This window comes from Rattus rattus, chromosome 5 (genome assembly GCF_011064425.1).
Source record: "Rattus rattus isolate New Zealand chromosome 5, Rrattus_CSIRO_v1, whole genome shotgun sequence".
Classification (NCBI taxonomy): Eukaryota; Metazoa; Chordata; class Mammalia; order Rodentia; family Muridae; genus Rattus; species Rattus rattus.
Genome location: NC_046158.1, coordinates 104,162,573 through 104,188,458, shown reverse-complemented (window position 1 = coordinate 104,188,458; position 25,886 = coordinate 104,162,573). Strand labels below are relative to the sequence as shown.

At 39.4% G+C, this 25,886-nt stretch overlaps 2 protein-coding genes across 4 annotated transcripts in view; one reads left to right on the top strand and one right to left on the bottom strand.

Annotated features, from left to right (window-relative positions):
• The window catches only part of Galk2 (galactokinase 2), a 116,473-nt gene extending 115,994 nt beyond the window's left edge, over positions 1-479 (bottom strand). The window contains exon 1 of one of the 2 annotated variants that reach the window (XM_032904125.1): positions 263-479. Coding sequence is in view for 1 of the 2 variants with exons in the window: in XM_032904124.1 (XP_032760015.1) it covers positions 184-203 (20 nt within the window). In the remaining variant the exon portion in view is untranslated. Of the gene's footprint in view, positions 1-183 lie in introns of both variants that reach the window. The other variant, XM_032904124.1, reaches the window with a different exon arrangement.
• Cops2 (COP9 signalosome subunit 2) lies at positions 426-25,886 on the top strand. Of its 2 annotated transcripts, none has more exons than XM_032904128.1 (13): positions 426-629; positions 7,866-7,979; positions 9,346-9,423; positions 12,367-12,492; positions 14,510-14,599; positions 14,710-14,787; positions 16,492-16,666; positions 17,112-17,290; positions 17,398-17,450; positions 19,874-19,971; positions 21,181-21,263; positions 22,241-22,299; positions 23,856-25,886. In XM_032904128.1, the coding sequence occupies exons 1-13, from the start codon at positions 576-578 to the stop codon at positions 23,998-24,000; spliced, it is 1,332 nt and encodes a 443-aa protein (XP_032760019.1). In that variant the 5' UTR covers positions 426-575; the 3' UTR covers positions 24,001-25,886. The 2 variants fall into 2 exon arrangements, with proteins under 2 accessions (XP_032760019.1, XP_032760018.1); XM_032904127.1 differs by having other exon boundaries at positions 498-629; positions 14,489-14,599.

Below are 25,886 nucleotides of genomic sequence, written 5' to 3'. Positions count from 1 at the left end.
TGCACGTTTGTGATTCCTTAAATAATTGAACAATTGATTAGTGCATACCTAAACTGGGATATCTACAGAACTGTTTTTGCTAACTACAAATATAACTTTACGTGACAATTGTGTTGCTGTAAATATACCCACCGCAAGGTGTAGAATAAAAACATATAGATAACAATGGCAGAGGCACGCTACCTGTCATATAGGTCGGGCATGTTTCATTAGAAAGAGACGGTTCCAGAGTCCCAGGCAAGGAAGGAGACAGTTCCCTCACCTAGGACGCTGGATACTGCTAGAAGGTTTCCGAAGCCCCTCAGATAGGAAGGACCCGCAGCGCCCGATTTCCCAGTTGCTACGCTTAGTTGCTAAGACACCAACTGTCGCGCAGGAAGAGCCGACTGTGCGCTCCCTTTGGGCGCCGTAGTAAATCGTCTCAGGGTCGAGCGCATTGGTTCCGGAATGAGCTTTCTCTTCTCCAGGAGAGACCGGAAGACTAGGAGACTCGGGAGTGACGCTTCTGGGCCGCGGAGCACTGTGGGAGGAGGCTGTCTCTAATTTCTCCTCTCCCCCTCCCCCCTCCGGCCAAGATGTCTGACATGGAGGATGATTTCATGTGCGATGATGAGGAGGACTACGACCTGGTGAGACGCAGGGAGCGGGCCGGGGCTGGAAGTGGGATGTGGCGGTGGTGCGGAGGCCGAGAGACTGCAGCTTCTCCCCCGGGGGCGCGTTGGCCCGGTTCCACGCTGCAGGGTTCCCTCCTCGCCCGGCGTCGCGGGCCTGCGGGGCCTGGGAAGAGAGGGAGAGAGGCGGCGGGTCAGCCCAGGCCGCTGGGCCCAGGGATAGCGCAGGAGGCGGGCCGCGGCCGGTTCTCATCTTCTCTCTGCCCGCCGCCGAGCCGCCACTGCCCGGCGCTGAAGTCTGGGCCCTACCGGGCCCATCTCTTCTTCACTCTGACCTCAGCCGGTGCCAGATGCTTGGAGAGTGAAAACTGAGGGGTGCGGGAGGCGGAGGGTCCATCCTGCTCCCAGATCTTACTGCTAAACTCGGGAGTCTCCCCCAAAACAGCTTAAGAATCTCGCCCAGGGTCAGTTTGGGTCCCAGGTTAAGGCTCAGAGCAAGAATGGGGGGTGGGGAGTGGGGTAAAGTAGTTAAAACTGCTCGTCCTGTTCTCTAAAAAAAATGTCAAGCTGGGAAAAAGGATTTGCTTTTTGTTTGGTTGGGCCGGGGAGAGGTAAGAGTTAAGGGAATTAGAACCAATGATCTTTTTCCTTGATTTAAGAAATTTCCCAGCATCGTTGTTTGAACTGTCAATGGCATAAAAGTAAACTTGCCTAGTTTGGTGATTCCTTTTTAATTTAAGGTTTAATTTGTGAATGGATTTACAGGTTTTAAACTGGACCTCATGTTTTATGTTGATAGTCAAAAAACGCACACCTGTGTAAGAACTAAGAATAGATGATCTTGATTCCCCAAATTAGTGTCAGTTTTGTTTCCTAATTGGGAAGCATCTGTTCGGTCCTTAGGAAATTTCAGTGATACTGCATTTTGGTGAAGTTGTGGAGTACATGCTTTGAGAGCTCTGGTTCATCTTTTAGGTGTCATATTCTCAAAGAATTAGTATTTTGATTTTGAGTTACTGTGTAACTTCTTCATATAGATGAATCTGTAAATCGTTTCCAATTTTTTTAAAGGTTTTCATTTTACAGAAAGGCATGTTTTGCAAAAGGAAGAAGGAAGTGCTATGACTGGAGAGTCATAGTAGATGCTTGGTAATTTAAATAGAGAATTTTGTTATATTTGTTCAAACCCAAAGTAGTTGTAAGCAGATACTAAACTTTTCTCTCTTATTTTGCTTTTGTTTCCATTACAAGTAGTTTTTAAAATCTTTACTTACTTCCTTTCCTAATAGTCTATTAAATACATGAATTTTTAGATGAATGAATATTAGCACTAGGATTAACTTAAAAGTGCAATATAGGAATGAAAATGAGAGTCTTATAAAATACCCTATTAGACTTTACTAGTTTGTGGAAGTTTATTGCTTTGTTTTGAGGCAGGGTCTGGCTGTGCAGTCATGGCTGGCCTGGAGCTCACTTTGTTTCCCAGGTGTTGGAAATAAAGGCATGCATCACCACACCCTTCTTTGGAAGCCTTTTAATTAGACATACACAAGCCTTTTAATTAGCCTTGAACGAGGCTGTTTCACTAGCATTTTTGACATCTATACTACATATATTGTATAATAAAGTTGAATATGCGGTTTCAATTTTTAAAAAGAAATTTTATATAGAGTTAAGATTTTACTGTTGCAGAACTAATGAAGTTTTTATTTTCTTCGAGCATTATTTTAAATTAAATAGCTCTTCTCATTCATTTCTCATATAGATATAGATATATGATACAGATTTCCAGTTATATGTCAAATAGTGGAAAAGTGTCTTCTACTAACAGTTAAAATTTTTTGGTAGCATGATGTCTTTCAGCTAATTTATTTTCATTTGCTAGTCCATATCCTTTAATTATTATATGTTTATCATTACAAGAGTGGCTGTCATTTTATAGCTGCTAGAGATGCTTTTCTTTTGAGTAATTTGCCTAGATCTTTATCTGTTTCTTTTTATAGAAAGTCAACAGGGTTGACATCCTGTCTTAAGGAGGTTTCTCTCTCCCTCTTTACTTTTTGCTCAGGCTGGCCCTGAACTTCCCTAGAGTAGTGAGAATAACAGGCCTAGAATACCAGGCCAAGCTAGATTTTTTTTTTTAATGTGGTTGTTAGACATTTAGTTACCACTTCATTTAAAATGTTATGTGAGGACTGGGAGTCATTTACTTGGTAGAGTGCTGACCATTTCAAAAGCCCTGGGTTTGGTTTTTAGCACCAGGTGTACTAGATGTGGTAGCATCCTGTCCTGTGTCACTTGGGTGGTAGAGAGAGTCAGAAGGATCAGAAGCTCAGACCATTCTTAGCTACCTGCTGAGTTGGAGGCTAGGCTGGACTTCAAGAATATTTTTCAGTTAATTGATTAATTAAAATGTTAATAGCACTGTGGGTATTTCTGGCCACAGTGACACTCAGCATATCTTTATCTGTGGCCCACTGATATTTTAATGCCCTAAGCTACCTTTTGTATTTGCCCAGTCTGGTGGAAATAGGTGGCAGGGATATGCCCTGAAAATTAAAATTCTGTCTTGAGTATATTTTAATGCCTCCAATTTTTGCTTTTTTTGTGTGTGTCTTTTTGGGTGGGGGTATGAGGACTTCAGAATGTCCAACAGAATATTGCCACACTGGCACACTAACCCATAAATACTTGCCTGTACAGACAAAACAGTTTGCACTGTCAGTCCTCTGCCCAGTTCTTACTACAGTCTCAGAAGCAACGAAGTTAAAAGTCTGCCTCCCCTTTATTTATTTAGTCAGGATATAGTTTATGTGTTATTGTTAATTTACCTAAAATATTTTACAATGTTTACTTGTCGTGTGTATATGTTTGTACATACATGCCATGCATGTGTAGGTCACTAGACAGCTTGTGGGTGCCTGTTCTCTCCTAACCTATAGATTTTATAGATAAAATCTCAGTTGTCGGACTTGTCAGTAAGCACCTTACCCACTTAAGCCCTCTTGCCAATTCACTGCCCTTTTTACATCTCCAAAGGTGATACGTAGGTACTGTATTTCGTTTGACTGGTTTCATGTTGATAACAATTTGACCTGTTTTCAGTCTGCAATATTAAGAACAATGTATGACTTTTAAAAAAAAAAAAAAGTGGCTCAGAGATTAAGAGCACTGGCTACTCTCATATAGGACTCCAATACAGTTCCCAACAACCATGTGGTGGTGACTTACAGTGGTCTGTAACTCGGCGTTCTAGGGGGTCTAACATCTGGCCTTGGTAGCACCAGGCATATATATGGTATACATACATCATGCAAATACTCCTGCACATAAGTCTTTTTAAAACTTTAACCAAAAATTGTGTTGATAATTAAGGTAAACTATTAGCCAGGTAATGTTGTTTTAAGTTAAAAACAATTCAGTAAAACCCCAAAAACACCTAACTGATAGAGGTGGTTTTCTTCAGAACTGTTGTGAAAATCCATGTCAGTATTGTTGGATACCTCCTATTAAAGCCACAGTCAAAAACAGGCCTGAGTTCAGTCTTCCTCCAGTATGACCAAGATGAAAATACGATTTGTATTCAAGCAGCAATTCAAAATTATATGGCATATTTTGGGGGAAAGAGAAGAGATCCAGACAGACTGCTTTGGAGACACTTGAGTTATTTCATCAGGAAGTTGGAGCTGTCACTGAACCTTAAGATTTGTAAAGCCCTTTTCTAATATTCAAGTGATTTTATTTTACATGTTTTTAAACTTTTATTTAGGATATTCACATATTGATTGAAATTTTGAAACTTCTACAAATTATTGCTCAGATGACAGAAACAAATTCAGTTTAGCATTAAGTTACTTAATGCATCAGTTCACTATCCTGATTGTTACCTTATGTTACTAAGTCATTAGTGATTGTTGCAGTTAACCCTGGTACTCATGACTGGTCTTCTTTTTGTTTTGTTTTGTTTTGTTTTTTTCCCATTCTACTTGAGCTCAAGGGTCCATTGTCTTTGATCTGCTCTCAGGAATAACAAGTGGGTAATTTTATGATTAAGAAAGCTCATTTGCAGTGTGAAAGAAAGCATAAGGAACTTGTTTTCAGTAGTGTCATAATTGTCTTAACTGAAGCTAATCTCTTCAGCCTGTAACACATTTTCCATTTCCTCACTGCTTGAAAGTCCATGATTTAATTCTGCCATGGACTGTGCCTCAGCCTTTACCTTCCCGAATCCTGGACTTGTTTTTTATTCGTTCCAGAGTCAGGGCTGCCGTTGGAAGGCTTGGGTAGCCAAACAGCAATTTTCTGGTCCGGAGGGTGAGTTGTGAGGGTTGGATGTAGATTACAGCATCTTCAGTGTTTTCACAATTGATTGATAGTTTGATCTATGACTATCAATGCTGAGATCACTGCTTCTTATGAATACACACAAAATGACATCGTATATTAAGGTCTCTTTTGAAAAATATTGGGAATTCTGTCCTAATTCCAAGCCAAAACCCATTTGGTGAATTTTTTACTACAAGTTAATGACTCAAACAGCAGTTTTTAAAATCAGAAGTTCTAGCAAAATAATCCAAAAGTATAATAATTTGATGCCTACACTATAGAGTAATTCTAAAGCCTCTCTTCTACGTAATTAAATCTATAAGGACAGAAGACTTCACATATGAAACATACGCTATAATTAGTGACAGTCAAGTCTGTGCAAGGTGTTTGAGACATTCATTGTTCATTGACATGCAGTGCAAAGTGGCTATTTCTATATTCACAACCAAGGTTTATAGTGATGTTCCACAGTGTAATCTGCCTCGTGCTGCCAGAAATATGTTTAGTTTCTTATTAATTTTGGTCATTGTGTATTTAGATTTTTTTTTCTTTTACTATTGTCAGGTTTTTTGTTTTTTGTTTTTTTGTGGAATCCCCCTTCACATCCAGGTCCATCCATCCATTCATCCCCATATTGTGTGCACACATGCGCCCGCTGCCCCACCCCCATCTCCCTGGCTGCATTGGATCATAACCCACACTTTAAGAAGTTGTAGCTTAGATGACCAGATGAGAAATGCAAAGAGAGGAATAAAGTGGAAGGTGAGAAGTAGTGTTAAGCAGTTGAATAAAGGCTGCAAGCATTGTGACTGAGGGAACAGTTTCATAGGACATGCTGCATGTGGGCAGGAGTCAGATTTTTACTACTTTCAACTTATTTAGTAAGCAATGGGAGGTCATTTTTTATTAAATATACTACACAATAGACGTTTTGTGCAAATTATTCTGACTGTTTAACATGAGGTCAGAACTTGAGGGTTAAAAACAGACCAGGAAGCTTATGGGAAGGTAAACTTTTTTAACTTTTTAGAGAAGTATGTTCCTGAAGAAGAATTAGGTGACCCAAGAGTGTCCCTGCAAGTGCTGTTTGTGTTGTCTTGTGTCGTGTGCTGTTCTTGACTGCACCACCCTCTTTACCTCATCAGTTCTTCTAGAAAATGGGCCCATTTATCTTTCAAACCCAGCTTTGGCTGTCACTGTTAGCCCAGCTCAGTCACTGATAGCAGTTGGTTGGTTTATTCTCCAGTAGGATTTTCCTTTACCTTTAGTATCTGTTATCAGTAACAAGAGTTAAGAAAATAAATCATTATGAAATATGTTTTTTACCTAGTCTGATCTTATCCCTAAAGGAAAGTGTTCCAGTAGAGTTTCAAGTGTTCAGCCTAGCTGAATTCCATAGGTTGTTAGTATGCGAGAGCAAGTCCCGTTTGTGTTACCACTCTACAGAAGGCGCATTGCACTGAGGAAGCCATCTTGACATATGTCTGAGCTTCCTAACTGCTGTACTCAGTGAAACTCCCTTCACTCCTCTGTCTTTACAGTATTCCCTGTATTTTTTGAAGAAATAAGCTGTATCTGAACTTAAAACAACTAAAATATTCATGACTTTGTGTTTATTCCCATTCCCCCAGTACCTTTCTTTTGATAGAAACGTATCCATTTGTAATGACTTGTAGGTGAGGAAAAAATAATCTTTATTTTATGAATCTAAAATACTACTTTTTAGGTCAGCGAGATGGCTCAGTGGTTTGGGGCATTTGTCACGGAGCCTGACAACCTGTGTCAGGCCTGGACTCTTACATGGAAGGAAGGGAATACTCTGGCAAGCTGTGCTCTGACCCTCTGACCTGCACACACACCTGCCAGGCCACCTCACCTGTCCAGATAACTTTGTAACATCCAAATAGTAAGCTAGGATGGAACTGTAGAAGTTTGAGGGGTTTCCCACCATGTAAATTCAGTTCTTACAAGTGCTATAAAAAGCAATATAAGTGGGCTGGAGAGATGGCTCAGTGGTTAAGAGCACTAATTCTTCCAGAGGTCCTGAGTTCAATTCCCAGCAACCACATGGTGGCTCACAACCATCTGTAATGGAGTCTGATGCCCTCTTCTGGTGTGTCTGAAGACAGCTGCAGTGGACTCATAAAAATATAAACATAAATAAATAAATCTTTTTAAAAAATAAGCAGTATAAACAAAGATTAAATATTTTCTAAGATTTCAGTCTATTAATGAGGATTATCACACACATTGATTCCACAGAATGAAAGTAGTTAGATTTTTTTTTTTTTTTCATTTACTTGCTTAGTGTTTCTTTGTGTTATAAATGCATGTGTGGAAGTGAGAGGATGGCATTCCTCCCCTCACTGAACCTGGGCCTGAGCTGGTGATCACCAACCTAACAGTTCTGTCTGCCCACTTCATTCCCCCACGTGACAACCGGGTCACAGGACTTGAACAACTATGCCTGGTTCTTTGTGTTCATGCTGGCAGCTTGAACTTAATTCTTCTGCTTGGACAGCAGTCTTGTTCCATCTCCACTGCCCAGCCTCTGGGAGCCCTAGGTCTGATAGAGAAAAATAATTTTCATCTTACTGTATACTTATTCCTTCTCTGTTTTAGCTTGTTTATTCTGTTTTCCCCCAAGATATGGTTTCTCTGTGTTACCCTGGCTGTCCTGAAACTTAACTCTGTAGACCAGAATAGACCTCAAAGTTAGCAATCCGCCCGCCTGCCTCTGCCTCCCGAGTGCTGGAATTAAAGGCATACCCCACTACTGCCAGGCTTCCTTCTCCAATTTTAAAATAAGATCAATGTTGATGGCTTGTTTTATTTTATACAAAATAGAATTTTATCCTAACAGCATTCACTTACAGTGCTGTGTGTGAATTTCTTTTTCTCATGTATTATCTCTCTCCTAATACACAGGAATACTCTGAAGACAGTAACTCAGAGCCCAACGTGGATTTGGAAAATCAGTACTATAATTCCAAAGCCCTGAAAGAAGATGACCCAAAAGCAGCACTCAGCAGCTTCCAAAAGGTGCTTCCAAAAATCTTATTTCTAGATTTTATGTCTAGAAGTTTATTTTTTAAAATAATACTGTATCCGTTACTTTTCTCATTGCTACCACCAAATAATCTGACCAAAACCAAGAGCGTAAGTATTTTTCAGTTCACCGTTTAGGATGCGATAGTCCTTCATAGCAGGGAAGCCATATTGACCAGAGCATGTTACTAGGATTCTGTAGTGGTTGCATGGGACTCATGTTTGGATGCTTGGTCCCCAGTTGGTGGAACTCTTAGGGAAGATTGAGTGGTTTGGCCTTGGTGGAAGAGATGTTTCCCTAGGGTGGACTTTTGAGGTTTCAAAACCCCATGTCGGGGTTGGGGATTTAGCTCAGCGGTAGAGCACTTGCCTAGCGAGCGCAAGGCCCTGGGTTCGGTCCCCAGCTCCGGGGGGAAAAAAAAAAAAAAAAAAAACCATGTCATTCACAGTTGGTTGGTCCCCTCACCCCACTCCCACTCCCCCTGTCTCCTCCTACAGGCTCAAATGAATTTTCAACCATACCTGGTCCCATGCCTTGACTATCATGGACTTTAACCTTCTGAAACTGTACACCTGAATTAAATGGTTTCTTTTATAAGTCACCTTAACCATGGCGTCTTACCACAGCAATAGAAAAAGTTAACCAAGAAGCAGGGAGAAAAACTGGGCCCTGAAGTAGAACTAGGTAATAGCTCCCCAGACTTATATTTTAGTGACTTATTCCCTGTGGCTAGGCTCTACTCTCAGGGTTCCTTAACCTCCCAAGACAACACTATCAGTTGGGGACCAAGTATCAGACACATGAGGCAGATATTTGATATCCAAACTAAAACAGGTACAATAAATGCAAAGTGATTCTTTTCAAAAATGTGTGCGATATTTATGATAGTTCTGTCCAAAGGATGGCATTACGGGTAATAATAAGCATATATTTCAGAACGTTTTCTACTGTCTTTTCTAATGGAGTTGTTCGTGAAGTAGGGCCCTTGTCCTAAGCCCACACTGGAGAGTGTCCCCCTGCTGAGCACTGTTACTACTATAGTCCTGCTGCTTCTGCGAACAGATGAATTGATTTCCTGAGTCTTGAGCAGTTGATGGTTCTTACTAAAGATGATTCAGGTAGAGAGTACATTATCAAGTAAGTCCTCTTACGGGACGGCTTAAGAGTCAGCTTACTTACCCAAGGGTCCCAAGAAGTCTCTTTTAAATCCTTTTTAAAATTACACTGACAACTAGTGAAATTTGGGAGAAAATATTTTTCATGAATAGCTTTTAAATTTAATTCAAGTCTTAGACATTGGTTATCATTGAAAAATAGTGAAAAATTGATACCAAGACTAAAAATCTCTTTCCATTTTAGGTTTTGGAACTCGAAGGTGAGAAGGGAGAATGGGGATTCAAAGCGCTAAAACAGATGATCAAGATTAACTTCAAGCTGGTAAGGTTTCCTCTGAGGCTCACCATGGGTAATGAACTGCATGCCTCCTGCTGCAGAGCCCCGCACGTCTTCCCTATAAAGTCAGCAGACTGACCTCCGTGCACTCAAAATCATGACTACAGCAATACTGAGGTGGTGTTGTTTTTTTTTTTTTTTAATTTTTAAAATTCTTATTAAAATATCATATCTTCACTTTCCTCCCTCCAACTCCGGTGCCCTCTCTCCAATGCTAGCCTTTTAATTTGACACAGGATCTAAAAAAATGATAATAATTTCTGTAGGAAGAACTTATTCCTGAGGTATGTTTTCTGTGTGTTACTGCATATAGTCCGGGTGCATTATTTGTAGAGTGACTATTTTAAAAAACTTACTTTGGAAGTTTATTTTGGAGTGTACAAATTCTATTCATCACTGAGTCTGGGGGCAAGTACTTCAACATTGTACCCGAAACCTGTGTTGTTTCTCTTCCCACCAATAATCAACAAATCAAAAAGGCCTGAGTACTGTCAGAAGATGCCTTGTGTAAAGTTGCTCCCTCTGCTACTCTGTTCCTGGCTACCACCGTCTCCACCCACGTTGTTGGGGTGCTTGTTAGCCGGTCTTGCATCTGTCCTTGTTGGCAATGTCTCTGATGCATTCATCCTTTCTAGTTCTACTTCTCAGAGCCTATTTTTGTTGCACAAAAACCCTTGCTTTCTGTGCATTTTTATGGTGATATTACACCAATGTTTCCTATATTTAAATTAAAAACTTGAGAGATATAGATGAAGCAGCAGGTGACTAAGGGACAGAAATTTGAATTAAAATAGTAGCTTTAAGTGCTAAATGAGAACTCTTAAGATGCTGTTATATGCAAGAAAAGATGACTCCTTTAAAACAACTTCACATAATAACAGTTGTTTGAGTTTTAGTCCATTTAAATAATGGGCTGCCCTTAATTTTACCTCAAACAGAGCTGGGAAGGATAAGAAAGGGTTATCTGTATCCTACAGTACAGTCTTCCTGGTCTGCCATTTGCTTTTGCCTTGGCATCTATAAATAGGAGACCACAAGAGTGGTCTCGGCTGTGTCTGCCTTTCTCATTTCTACGTGAAGCTACAGTAGAACCTGTGTAGCTTTGCAGTGTTTTGCAGTAGTTAGAAGATCTGTTTCACTTGCTCTGTGTGAGAACAGATTTACTTAATCTTCCCTCAATCTTAATTAGGATTAACATAATTTTTAAAGGTCCCTGTCTGAATTTATTCACATAATAAATTTATTGGGGACATGGGAGTGAGACAGGGTCCCACTATGCAGTCCTGGAACTTTCTATGCTGGCCTCAAACTGACAGAGATCTACCTGCCTCTGCCTCCCTAGTGCTAGGATCAAAAGCATGCACCACCACGTCCAACTAACAATAATCTTTTAAAAGAGTGTCTTAAGCCATTAAGATAAGCAAGTAAAGAAAGATACTTGCCACCAAGTCTGACAACCCGAGTTCAATCCCTGGAGCCCATGTGGTGGAAGAAGAGAATCAGCTCTACTAACTGTCCTCTGACTTCCTCTTTGATGTATTTGTGTGCCCTCACAAACAATGGGGGGTGGGAAGGTTTTCTCATTTCTGTGATAAATTACCCTGACAAAGGCATCTTAAGGTAGAAAGGGCTTATTTTGGCTTACAGTCCAGATGGGTACAGTCCAGCATGGTGAGGAAGGTATGGGTACGGGAGCAGAATTAGGAGGCTGGTCATGTCTGTGTGTACTTGGAAAGTAGAGTGTGAACAGGAAGTGGGGCTGGGCTATAACCTTAAGCCTGTCACCCAAGGATTCACTTCCTCCAGCAAGCCTCTTCCTCCTGATGCTCCCACAACCTCGAACAGTTCTCTAGCCAGGTATGCAAACACAAGCCTCTGGGGGACATTTCAGACTGCAACAGTGAGCTTAAAGTTATGTAGGGTAAGATATAATTCAGAAGTACTTTTTCTAAAATCCTGCTTTAGTACCAAAACACAAAATCAAAGTTGAGACTCTCTTATTTCACCATTTCTAAGTGCAGGTTTATAGGTTGCTAGATGATGGAAGTTCCTTGTTATGTCCTCATGAAACTTCTATAAAAACAAAACAGATACCCATAGCTGGCTATCATTCCTTTATTCATTACCCTAATAACCAGAGGAAGGTATTTCTTCCTGCCAGTGTACCATTTTCCTTGAAATAATAAGAGATTGTAGGGAGTAGACCAAGATTATGGAGTTACACTCCAAAATTGACTTACATGACACACTCCCCAAATACCTGAGTGCTCGACATTTTACTAGTGTCCCTTTGTTTCTCCAGACCTGTTTCCTGGAAACCATAAGACATTGTATAAACAGTCATACAACTAGGTGTTGCGGTGGCAACAGTAACTGTCTACTATGGAATAGGGCCCTGTATGGGATGATTTTCTGTATTTATTTTAATTGAAAATAAGTTTTATTTTGTTTGGGGTTTTGTGCAGTTTCTACTCCTAGATTCTCCCCAGACCCTGGGATGATTTTGGTCCATGAGATGAGTTCTGGGACTTGAAGAGGTTTGTTTGACCTCATGGAAAGCCATCCAGTTCAAGGGAGAAATGGAGCGTGTGACTCTTGTTAGGAAGTTAGGATGAATCTTTATTTCATGGGGAAATAGTGGGTATCATTTAAAAATTCAAGTCTGCTTCTTTGGTAGGTATCTTGGTAGTCTCCAGTCACATAAACTGTAATATTTGAAACTTGGAACACATAGAGGTTCCACCAGTTTATTAGGCTCAATTCTGACATATGTCATCTTGTATGTAAGGTAACACATCTGTGGTGTTCTTCCTCCTTTCCAAGAGTGTGTCATGAATTGTGGCAGTCTAGTTCAGTGGGCAGAACTGTGCTGGGTTGTACTGCTGTATGCACTCACGTGACCCATCATGCATTTTTCTCCCCTCACAGACAAACTTTCCAGAAATGATGAACAGATATAAGCAACTATTGACCTATATTCGGAGTGCAGTCACCAGGAACTACTCTGAAAAGTCTATTAACTCTATCCTTGACTATATCTCCACTTCTAAACAGGTTAGGCTTGAGGTTTTATCTCGATGCTGTCAATGTGTTACTTTATACAACAGTGATGGTTCTCTGGGTTTGGGGTGTTGTTGATGTGATGGTTGTTTTTCTTTTTGAGATGGTCGCCTGTAGCCCAAGCTGGCCTCTTAACTAGCTGTGAGATTAAGGGTACCACTGGGCTCCTGGACCTCCCCTTTTTGTCTCCCAAATGCTGATAGACAAGTGCCTTCATGCCTGTTAAGTCTTCATTTTATGTTAGAGAAAGGCTGATTTACTAATTACTAGTGTGCTTCAAAAATAATTTGTTCTATTTTATTGATTCTGGTACTAATTAATATTTAAAGGTAATTTAATTTAGATTTCATGCGCCTGTTGTTATAGCTCTGTTTTTCATGAAATTGTGTCTGCATCTGAACTTAGGGCACTGAGCATGCTAAACAAGCATTCCCATTGAAATGTTGAAATAACAGGTGCACTCTCGCGCACATGCATGCACACACACACACACACACACACACACACACACACACACACGGCCTTCATTTCAGCCATTGGGAGTGTTAAATGTGGACATGAGTCACAAGTTGTGCTATTTGATTAAAGTCCTTGAGAAGAACTTGTCCTGTGCCAGTCTCAGTGGGTGCTCTATAAATGCTTCGACCAAGGATGCATGGTAATAGCTGATGAAGGGAAAGAGGTAAGGGAGATAGATGGGTTCTTCTACAATGTGGTGGCTAACTAAGATGATGGTGGTGATTTTATGAATGTCATTCATCCTTAATTTTTTTTTTAATGAGATTATTTTTATTTATTTTTTTTTATTTTCTTTTTAAGCTTTGTTACTCTCTGGTATTTGAACATAGGATCACTTAGTATCTGTTTTTGCATTCCTGACCAGCGGTCTCAGAATCAGCCTCACAATCCCCTCCCCCAACATACTCAGGCATGCATGCACATATGCTCATCTATTCTGTGAATAAGGGAAAAGAAGCCTTGTCACTTAATGGCAATAGTTCCAGAGCAATTCTCCTGCTGTGTAACGAATTTGAAACCAGCCTGGCTGGTGGCATATGCCATCCTTGGGAACAAGGTGATTTTGAGGCTAGTCTGGAATACATGAGGCACTTTATCTAATTAAATGACACTAAATTAAGTGGGAAAATATTTTTTGTTGCTTGCAAACAAGTATCTTAAAAACCTCTTTGTGTGGGTAGTGCTCTATCTCTGTACCATCAGAACCCTGAGTCAATAGGCAGCCTTCCCCTAGAGTGTCAGACACTCCTGGTCCTCTTTCCCTTCCAGTATATAGAGATTTCAGGATCCAGGTACCAGAAAAAAAGCTACCAATAGAGGAGAATGAACAGGGAAACTTAAGATAGTGTAAAACAGAGGTTATATGGGGAAAATGTCACTAATTAGTGATTAAAGCAACAGCTATAATTACACTAGAGAAAATAGGACTATTCTAAGACATACATAAGATGTGGTGGTATTCCTAGCACTGAGAAGGATAAGACCGACTACCACAAAGAGTTCCAGGCCAGCCTGGTCTACAGAGTAAGACCTTGTCTCAAAACAAAAGACAACCATTTTGCTGGCAGGGGCGCTGTTGTGTATCCTTCCTCGCCCTCCCCCCTCTAGTGTTTCCACTCTAGAACATTGTAAGGGCTAAGGAAATAAAATAATATGGATATATTTATTAAAGGCCCAGAATATCATTCTGTTGGTATAAAATGAGGTTAGTTTGGGAAGGACAGAGCTCACTGTTACGGCATTAGAATTTATGACCATGTAGTTTACATGGGAAGATAATTTTTTTGGTTTTACAAAACTGGCAAAAACATCTTAGCACTTATAAATGTGATCTCTTAATGTTTTGGATTATAGAAGACATTTGGTAAGAAACAAATAGTGTATCTTACATGTATTAAAGTTCAAAGATGCACTTTTAGTTTGTTCAAATTAACTTTATTAACAGGTACAAATTTGCTGTTTACAATTATAGAATTCTGATTTTTTATGTCAGATGGATTTACTGCAGGAATTTTATGAAACAACACTGGAAGCTTTGAAAGATGCTAAGAATGATAGACTGTGGTTTAAGACAAACACAAAGGTAACAATTGCATTTGCTCCTCCTTTTGAAGAGTGGGTGGGTGCCTGGAGTGATGTGTCCCAAGTATATGTACTTCCTCCTAAAGGCTTGTCATCTTAATTTTTATACAGCTTGGAAAATTATATTTAGAACGAGAAGAATATGGAAAGCTTCAAAAAATTTTACGCCAGTTACATCAGTCTTGTCAGGTAACATTCCCTTACCTTTTCCTTAATAGAAGCATGAAATAATAATATCAGCTTATTTAGGAGTGTTTGTGTGGAAGCATCTATCCCAAAAATAAAATTTGAAGAAAAAGTTTTTAAAGGATCATGATCATGAGTTCAAGTCCCGCCTTTTCTGTATAATGAGGCTTTGCTCAGAAATGAGGTTGACTCTCTGAGTCATTTCTTAGATCAATGGCTCTCAACCTTCCTCATGCTATGACTCTTTAATACAGTTCCTCATGTTGTGGTGACCCAACCATATAATTATTTTTATTGCTACTTCATAACTGTAGTTTTGCTACTGTTATACATCATAATGTAAATATCTGATATGCAGAATATCTGATAGCAACCCCTGTGAAAAGGTTGTGTGACCTCCTTACGGGTTTGTAACCTACACATTGAGAATTACTGGTCTAAATGCTGATTTCAGTTTTTACTCTTTATGGGATGAGGTATAGTTTGTCAGTGAGCAGATAAGCCCCTTATAATATGTAGTAAATTTGTACTATCTAGTAATATGCAATGTAGAGTAAGCCTTGGAATCTACTTATTTGCTTTGAGAATATTGGGAATAGTTTTATAAATATAAATAACAAAGATATTTTGTATTCTAATATATGACATTTTTTTGTATATTGTTTGAAGCATTATTCTCAGATAAAATTTGGAGTAGTGTGTTTGTCCGCAATCCAATATAGCTATGTTAGGTGTTACATATTCTAATATGAAAGACACGTAGACAGATGCTTGGTAAGCTGGTTATGATTTATATTAGTGAATAACTAAACTACACTTTAAGGTCAAAGACTTTATGAACAATGAATTTGGTTTAGTGTGTGTGTGTATTTTGTTTAACAGTATCTATAGCTATGTGGCTATAGGGCATACACTACATTTGGAAAGCATCTTCTGGGTTGCCATTTAATTTTCCTGACATGCATAAATAAGGAAGGCTGAGCCGAGAAAGCATAGCATATTTTATCTCCCTATGTGCGTTCAGGAAGTGGGTTTCCATTGAATAGATGGATCTAAAGCAGTTGCAAAGGAAGACCATTAGTGTACTTCCTAGCTGAAAATATAAAACTGCATTGATTTGTAAGTTACATTTAAGTGAGATCAGTATACACGCATGTACATGCATGTTGAGGTCAGAGGACAACTTGTGGGAATAGCTTCTCTCCTTAACATGTGGAAGATGAATGGCTTGACAGCAAAGGTCTTCCAACATCACATTTTTAATTCACGGGTCTGGGGAGATGGTTCAGTGGATAAGAACACTTCTGTTAAGTGGGAATATCACCCACTGATAACTGTCAGCATTGCCATGCATGCTGTGCTGGGAGTGGAGGCAAAGGATGCTTGGTAGCCACCAGCCTAACTGACTACTCGGTGAGCTTCAGGTTCCCTGACCCACACACAGGAGTGCGCAAGCACACACATATGCAACACACACAAAAGCTTTCTTAATGAATGTCATTTTCTTTAAAAGAATATTTTATACACACAAAACCTTCTGGCCTCCTTTTCACTATCCCAGTTCCTTTGGTCACTCTAGAATTAGTCAGGATGCAGTAAAATCTAGTGCGTTTCCACAGAGATACAAGGTTCCCAAGGTAACGCTAATAAAAAAAATCCCTCTGTGATTCCTGCATTTTGTCTTGACTAAAATATTTCTCTCCCTAGACTGATGATGGAGAAGATGACCTGAAAAAAGGTACCCAGTTATTAGAAATCTATGCTTTGGAAATTCAAATGTACACGGCACAGAAGAACAACAAAAAGCTTAAAGCGCTCTATGAGCAGTCACTTCATATCAAGTCTGCCATCCCTCACCCACTGATCATGGGTGTCATCAGAGGCAAGTTTGCATGGAACGAGTAGGAGGGGAAAACAGGAGTCATTCATTACAGGAGACTGGCTCTAAAGTTGTTTCTGTTTTACTGACAGTAAATGGTAAAGTGTGGCAGTCATAAGGGGACTATTAGAAATTAGCGTGTGTTTTTGTATTAAGGTCGCAATAATAAATATACTGTTATCTAAAGTCATATTGTCAGTGTACCTCTCCTGAGTTGTAATTACATAAAGGATTGCTTCTTACTCAGTAGAAGCTGCAAAGAATTGCAGTGACAGCTGGTATCCAGTGAGCTTGCCCTATAGGATGAGGATACAGACCCTAGGATACCCTGGAGTTGCCATGTGGAAGATATAGTCACACCTTGGGGCCATGCCGGACATACAGTTAAATCCAGTGCAGTAGGCTCTATTTGGTCTTCATAAATTAATCTTCTGTGTTGTTGTTACAGAATGTGGTGGTAAGATGCACTTGAGAGAAGGTGAATTTGAAAAGGCACACACTGATTTTTTTGAAGCTTTCAAGAATTATGATGAATCAGGAAGCCCGAGACGAACCACTTGTTTAAAATATTTGGTCTTAGCAAATATGCTAATGAAATCAGGAATAAATCCATTTGACTCGCAAGAGGTCTGTCTAATTTCCTCACTCCTCTTAGTATCCGATTGCCTTTCTGGAAAAGAGGTACTCTTTTAGTATGCACGTGTAATTTGTGTTCCTTTTGTTTTTTTTGTTAGGCCAAGCCGTATAAAAATGATCCAGAAATTCTAGCAATGACAAATTTAGTAAGGTAAGATTTATGTTCCCCTAAAGCAGCCCCTTTTAAAGCAGCTCACAGAGGGGAGGGACAGACAGCATCAGAGACTAGTTGACAGTCAGCATCTGTTGTGTGTGTTCGTCTGAGGCACAGAAGTTCATGTTCGTTTAGTCCTTTGAAGCCATTATGCTGTTTCTGTGAGTCACAGACTGTGTAAAATCTCATCAGCTCTGTTGTTTTATTTTATGCTGGTTTTTTGTTTGTTTTGTTTTCCTCCTTTCCAGTGTAGGAGAGTGAATCACTTGCCGAGGTTGGCCTTGAACTTGTAATTCTACTGCCTTGGTCTCTTTCAAGCCTTTACCATAAGGCCCAGCTTGGTTTTCTTTATTATTTATTTCTTTTATTTACTCATCTTTTATTTGTTGTATTAACTGTGTGTCTGTATGAGACATACATATCAGTTTTAGCTGTCTTTGTCTCAGAACTTTGTTTCACAATATTAATACCTCTGCCTACTTCAAGCCTAAAATTATGAATTGGCCCAAGATAAATCAAGAGTTTTCAGTAATGAGAGGCATAAAAAGCATACTTTCTCAATGACAAGATAAAAAATGACTTTAAAACAAAAGCCATAGGGCGAGGCCTGGTGCTGCACACCTTTAATCCCTGTACTCAGGAGGCAGAAGTGGAGGGTCTCTGAGTTCAAGGCTAGTCCGGTCTGCACAGTGAGTTGGAGACCAGCCGAGGCTGCATAGTGAGACCTGGCCTCAAAAAAGAAAGCGAAACCTCAATTTTAGCCCTAAATAAAAAAAATCAAGTCTATGGGAGTTTTGTTACAAATAATTTGCACTGCTACATTAATCAGTATTCTCCCATTGCTGTATCTTAAATTGTTTTACTGTTTGTTGAATCGGGTTGATTTTAATTGTAAAATGGCATTTCTCCAGTCTTTTTTCAAGAGGTTTAATTTGTCCACATTTGTTATATTATCTTGAGTTGATTTGACTACAAATTAACATTTAAAATATTTTATTTATAGCATTGGTTTGCTAAACAGCAATTTAAGGAAATGATGAAAATTTTGATTAGAAGTTAATGTTATATAAATTGTTAAGTATGATAAAACACATTAAAGAACTGCTTTATCACACCTTTATAAGGTAATAATTATTCTATATTTACTACATCTTGTTACCCAGGTAAAGCATTTATAGTGGAACTCAAAATTTTATTGTAATGATATACATTTTACCAAGCAAGGAATAAAAATAAAATCTACTTAGTGGAAAATTTTCTTATAGTTAAAATATAGGTGTATGCAAGTGTAAGATAAAATATGCATGCAATGTTTTCACTACTTGATGATAGCCTTCTGTTGTGCATTACAGTGTATTGGGGTAGGTAAGAAAGTAATACTTCCTAATTTCATCTTCCTAGTCAGTTGCCAGCAGACTAGAGGAACATATTTGCTGTTGAAGCACTTGAGTCACTGCCCCTAACATGAAGTTACATTGCCACCCAACAGGTGGAACACACAGAGCAGAGGGCGTGCAGGGCAGTGGATGATATATATGCCTTACATATAAAGCACACAGAGCAGAGGGCGTGCAGGGCGGTGGATGATAGATATGCCTTACATATAAAGCACACAGTGGTGCCATATCCAGAAGCTTGGCTTCTTCCTTCTCAGCACCTTCAGCAGTCCCTCCCATAGTGCCTTCCATGGTTGTTACCAAAGTAGGTGCCAGATCCCTAAGGAGAATTATACACATGATCAGCCTTTGGCCTTCTGCAACATGGGGTTCCATCACTTTGTCCTCTGTATGTGACCACTTGGCATTTCTGTCACTCGTGTTTCTGCTATATAGGTTGATGGGATTTAGATTTGAGAATCAATCCTTTTGAAAACTTTTTGCAGTTGCTGGTAGCTTTCTAGAAGATAAAAATTAGGAAGCCGTATTTTCTGGTTCTTCAAAAAGGATGTGCTTTCTTATTTAAAAGCTAAGACCAAGCTGTTTTGTTGCATAATGTGCATGAAACCTGGTTTCTTTCTTTAAGAGCAATTAGCAATCAGAAACGCACAATTTCATTTGAAAACATCAACTGATATAATAAACATTTTTACTGTCAACTTTGAACAAGACTAAGATTTTAGGTTCTGTTAAATTACTATTATATTTGTATAACTTCCCCTCGCCCAAACAGAAAGATCCATTTACTCTTTCCTTTAGAAAACAAAAAAGCAGTAGTTTTGGGGGTTATTTATTTGGTGCTAGAAATGAATTTTGGGGGAAGGTTATGTGTGTGTTGTGTATGCTTACTTAATTTTGACTTCCTTAATATAAGCAATAATAGAGTTGTGGTTGTTGCATATAAAAGAATGAGAAGTAGACTCTGGATTATGTCTGATATATTACTTCACATGGGACAACGCTGATCTTTTTTTCCCATGTTAGTGCCTATCAGAACAATGACATCACCGAGTTTGAAAAGATTCTGAAAACAAATCACAGCAACATCATGGATGATCCTTTCATAAGAGAACACATTGAAGGTATGCTGCTGGCTGACTGAGGTCCGCTGTTCCTTTTCTGATGTGTTAAGTACATGCTCGGAATGGGGTGGAGTGCAATACATTGGCATAGCAGAGGACAGAGATAGTTCTGAGTGCTACCATGGAATAGGAAGCTTCTTACCATGAGGTCTGTACATGGCATTTGCTTTCCTTTGCCTTTTAGTGTAAATATTGCCGTAATTTGGTTGTTGATGCTTAGATTCAAACCTGACTGTTAAGGTTCGTCAGAAAGCTCCCATAGATGATAGTTTCCCCCAAAATGTAAGGAAACATTGGGAAGTTCTCTCAGAGTAAGTAAGGCCTAAGTTCTGCTGAATTGCTCTGATAGCTCCAGTGTTCCATCTATTAAGAACTATTGAGAGCTGGTCAGTGGTGGTTCATGCCTTTAATCCCAGCACTCAGGAGACAGAAGCAGGAGTTCCAGAATAGTCGGGGCTACACAGAGAAACTTTGGTTTTGAGGGGAAGAAGGGTGGGGGAATTATTGAGGGCACTTAAATGACTATTGGGAGCAATCCACTAAATATTTAAATGTTAAATGCAGCAGAAAAATTAGAAGAATATGTCGGAAGTAATGCTCTCTTGTTCCCTATTTGCTTCTTTTTGCTTCTTTTTATTTCATTCAATAGGGTTTTTTTTTTTTTTAAATATTTTTTATGGGCCTGAAGGGGTACTATACTTTGTAAAAGCAGAAAAAATATAAAAGTGTTATCCGTGAACCTCTAGTCCAGTCTTTTTTTTTTTAAAGGACAGTTGGGTGTGAGGAATTATATATGGGCCAGGCATAAGGGTTAGGAACCTAGGCAGAGGCCCAGGACCACTGGGGCTGCACATAGGAAAGATGACACGAGAGTTAATGAAAGTGTGCGATGGAGTGCTGTGGGGCCTAGGAAGGTGACTCCGCTGGTGTGAATGAGAGCGTCTCAGATGTGTCCAAGGTTAGGAAGTGATGCACAGGGGACTGCCAGGGAGACAGAAAAGTGTCTTAGGAGATTTGCAACACAATCAGGGAAGGAGAACCTGGAGAGACAGCCTTGTCACACCCAGACTTTTAAAAATCTAAACACCCGTGTCTTTACAAAGCAAAATGGTTCAAAGGTAAATCGTAGCGTTAATTACATGGCTTGTGCTTACATGATTCATAAAGACCTTCACAGTTACAATGTTTTTTTTTCTTTTTGTCTTTCAGAGCTTTTACGAAACATCAGAACACAAGTCCTCATAAAGTTAATTAAGCCTTACACAAGAATACATATTCCTTTTATTTCTAAGGTATTTGTGGATTTTAGTGTCTATGATTAAGCGCCTACAATTGCAGTGTAGCGATCTTTATTTTAAATAGAATATAACTTTTGCACTTCACAGTGGATTTTTGAGACACGGGTTTCGAGTAGCCCAGGCTAACTTGATATAGTTATAGAGTGTGTGTGAATACACATACGTGTGTACTCATGTAACACTGTGTGACTGAGGATGATCCTGAACTACTGATTTTCTTCCCCCTCTGTCTCCCAAGGGCAAAGTTACAGGTTGAGTCACCGTGCCTGGCCAAGGCTTTAAATTTAATAAGAAATTTTCATTGTTATTTAATATAGATTGCTTTAACAGAAAAGAGCTTTAATGTATGAGAGAGAAATTACAAATCACTCTGTTTCTAAGATTCCTTTTTCTTAGACAGAAGACAGTGAAGCATTAATAAAAGTCCAGTTCCGAACAAATAAAGTAGAGCTATACCCAGGGTTAGAAGAGAGCTGAAGGCACCATTTGGTACGGAGTACTTGCCTACAAGATACTTTTGTGTGGTAATATGTTTAAAATCTTAAGCCACGCCTGGCCACATAGGTTTAATCTCAGCTGTTCAGGAGGCTAAGGTGGGATGATTGGAATCTCAAGGCCCATCTTGGCTACAGAGTAAATTTAAGCCAACCTGACCAACTTATTGAAACCTATCTTAAACATGACAAGAGTGTTGGGATATAGTATATATCAGTGATAGAGTATATGCACAGGATCCTAGGTTCAGTGCCCAGGATCATCAGAAGAAAATTCTCTTTCCAGATGGGGTTGTAGCTCAGTAAGAGGGCACTTGCCAAGTGTATGGGGCCCTGGGTTAAATTGCCATTATAATAAAAGGAAAAAAATTATCTAGTACAGTATAACTAGTATATGTTTCCATTCGGTGGCATAAAATCATGAATTATTTTAAAATGTTAATTAGTAGAATTATATAACGAAATACTTTGTCGTAGGAGCTAAACATAGACGTAGCTGATGTGGAAAGCTTGCTGGTGCAGTGCATACTGGATAAGTAAGTACTTCACAGCTTTTTTAAATTTACAGTATGTCTTGTGTGTGAATATAAGTGCAGATTCCTGTGGAGACTGGAAGAAGGGATCAGAGGCCCTAGAGCTGGGGTTACGTGTGGATCAGAGCCACTAATCATCAGTACTGGGCCTAAACGCAGGTCCTCTGGGAGAGCAATAAGGCTCTTGTACACTGGCCCCTCTTTCCAATTCCCTTGGCAATTCCCTATTGGTGTGATAAAATGCCAAGACTAAGGCAACTTAGACAACAAAGCATTTAATTAGACTATGGTTTCAGAGAGTAAAGAGTCCATGATGGTGGAGAAAAGACATAGCTGAGAGCTCACATCTTGATTGGCGAGTAGGCGTAGGAAGAGACATTGGGAATGGTTCTAATCTTTTGAAACCTAAAGCCCACCTCTGTGACATACTTCCTAATCCTTCTCAAACAGTTCCTCCAACGGGGGCTAAGGATCCAGTGTCTGAGCCTGTGGAGAGCACTCTTTCAGACACCACAGTAATCATGATGTCTGGACAGTGATGGCAAGGGGAGCATAGCAGCTCAGTTTGATTTACCATAAGCACCACTTGTGGCTAGGGTTTTTCTTTTTCTCTTCATTAAAGATTGATTCATTATATATGTGAGTACACTGTAGCTGTCTTCAGACACACCAGAAGAGGGCAGCAGATCTCATTACAGATGGCTGTGAGCCACCACATGGTTACTGGGATTTGAACGCAGGACCTCTGGGAGAACAGTCAGTGCTCTTACCTGCTGCTATCTCTCCAGCCTGGCTATGATTTTTCTAATAGACATAACAGTGATCCTTTTGTATTGAGTGAACACACTGAACACTTGATCTCTGGAGAGGTTCTAAGTCAGTTTTCAGACAGGTTTCTCATTCTTTGTATGGCTTACCACTAAGAACTTGTTGGGCCTGTGACATACTTAGCAAGTTTAAGCACTCTGCGTAAGCCTGACAACCTGAAAAGAGAGCGAGCTCCCAAGAGTTGTACTCTTCACACATGTGCTGGGCACACACACACCTGTTTGTACATACACAGTGATAATCTTCTGGTTTGACTGACTGACTCGCTCTCACTTGCTCACTGTCTCTTGCTCACTCTCGCTCTCGCTCTCAGATATGGTCTCTGATTAGACTGGGGTTACTGTGTAGACCAGGCTGTTCACCTCTGTCTCTTAAGTGCTAGGATTAAAGATAAGTACCTGCATGTCCAGCCTATAAGGTGAAAGCCATCTGTCACAAGGCAGTCTTGATGTTATTAATAGCAGTTTGCTTTGAAAGCATGGCAGGTATCATTAACTTTCATGACATAGGTGTCTGGTGGAAAATGGCATCTGAGCTGAGATCTGGTGCCTTAAAAATAGAGTAAGGTTATAAATGTTACAGCTGACACTAAAGTCACTTGGTACAAGTAGGCAAGGCAGGTTTGGGTTTTGGTTTTATGTTGGTGTTTTGTGGGGGTGGGGGTGGTGGTCTGTTCTGTGAATGTGCTTAGCAGAGATTACTGGAGACATTGCTTTCTTATTTGGTTCCAGCACTATTCATGGCCGAATTGATCAAGTCAACCAGCTCCTTGAACTGGATCATCAGAAGAGGGGCGGTGCCCGATATACTGCACTAGATAAATGGACCAACCAACTAAACTCTCTGAACCAGGCTGTGGTCAGTAAACTGGCTTAACGGAGAGCAAGCTTTGCAGACGTGCTTATGGCAACAGTGCAGAGATGCGATCCTTGCGGACTGGAAAGGCAGAACTCCTGTGGGTTGGTGTGTCCTGAAAGTGACTGGAGTTATGGCAGAAGGGCTTTTTTGATCAACTGGTTTGTGTATTGCTGCTGCATTTATCCCAAGAAAAACAGCTTTAATCTCCAGAAGAAAACCAAAACACCATGGGATTTATGCTGTGTTGACACCTTGCCCTAAACATACAACACCATAGTAATTTGTCATGGGCAACATGACCAGAGAGATTTTTGTCATGATTTTAAATACACTGACACGCTACTGTTGGTTAAATTTAAACATGTTGTACCTGCAGAAATTCTCTCACAAATAACCTGCAATAACTTGAAATTCATACCCTTTTTGAACACTTCCTTTTCTGTATAAATGAAAATGTTTGCTGCATTTTGCAAAATGTCAATTCTCCAAAACTGTGTCCGTCTACTTCTGTACTTGCAGCTAGTAAAGGTTAGATGACCCGTACCCTCCGTGGCACACCGTCACCTAGGGCTCAAGCAGCAAAATAAACAGTGCAGCTCAGAAATTGTAGCTTGGTTCTTGATGTGTTTTTATTACATTCGGGGTTAATCTTTTGTTTTTAGTATCTTACAATTTTCAGGTTATTTTGTCTTCAGTTAAGATTTAAAAGCCTGAGAGCAAATAAGAAAAGCTAGTTCTTTGCTTTCAGGTTTTTAAAATTACTGTTTATTGATAAAGTAAGGACTACTTTCAGGCAGAGCCCTTACATAGCACTTGTTTTGACAGTGATAGTTTAAAGGATTACGATTCTTTTTTTAAAAAAAGAATGATAATTTTCTTTTTAAAAGAGTATGTATTAACTCTCAGAATGTCACTTTAAACAAATATGCCAGAACATAGACAGCGAAGTGAATGTTACCTGCATAGTGACCATGCTGAAAGGTTATTTTCTAACGCCAGCAACGAACCATTGCCCAAAGCCTCTTGGGTTTGCTCTTTGAGAATTACAGTCAAAGTTAATTTAGGTGACGTGCTACTAACTTTATGTTTATACCTTGTTTGAAAAGAGTATTAACAGACTTGTTCGTCTTTGCCCTAATTTGGCCCCAAATACCAGTTTCAGGGGGAAAAAAAAAGCTAAATTTAGATAATGTAGAAAGTATGTGTCTGGCTTTGAAAGCAATCCCAGAATAATTTTCAAGTATTTTGTGCAGTGGCAGCATAGTTAAGAATGAACTATGGCCTTTGATGGTGGCAGAACTCAGCTCATTTGAATGTATTGAGTTTTGGATGTATTTGGTTTTTTTAAGTTCACATCGTATAGTGTCAAAAGAAAGAACTAAGATTACCATAATGTCCTTGGTTTTCTGTTGCTCATTATTATGTAAAGAGTTGAGTGGCAGTGCAGAAGGAAGACTGTGTGACTGAAGAGTGGCAACCAAGAATTTTGATCATTAAATCAGATTTTATAAACAGTAGAAAGAGCATGGACTTAAAACAAGGCATGCTTATTTGGTTTTGTCAAAATTTTACGAAAATATGTGATATATATTTATACTAAAACTATATAATCCTTAGATTTAGGAAAGCAGTCAGTTAATGTCTAGCAGAATAAAGCAGTATTAAATACAGATATACGTTGGAAACTGTAGAAAACTGAAAGAAGACGAAAGACGAAATGTCAATGGTAGGGAATAAAACGTTTAAGATATTATGAAAGTATGTGTATTTTCTTCTACATAAATCATTTGTGAAAAGTGTGTTCACGTTTTTTACAGGAGTGATATTAATTAGGATTTATTTTTCCAATACAATTTGGAGACCCTTTGTTACCCAAATAAAAATGACAAGTTTCTGTGCCTGTA

Excerpts from the sequence above, each read along its gene's own strand:
- Cops2 (XM_032904127.1), top strand. The coding sequence starts at position 576 with ATGTCTGACATGGAGGATGATTTCATGTGCGATGATGAGGAGGACTAC. Across the intron at positions 17,451-19,873 it reads GCAATGACAAATTTAGTAAG|TGCCTATCAGAACAATGACA; the intron begins GTAAGATTTATG and ends TTCCCATGTTAG. Across the intron at positions 21,264-22,240 it reads ATATTCCTTTTATTTCTAAG|GAGCTAAACATAGACGTAGC; the intron begins GTATTTGTGGAT and ends ACTTTGTCGTAG.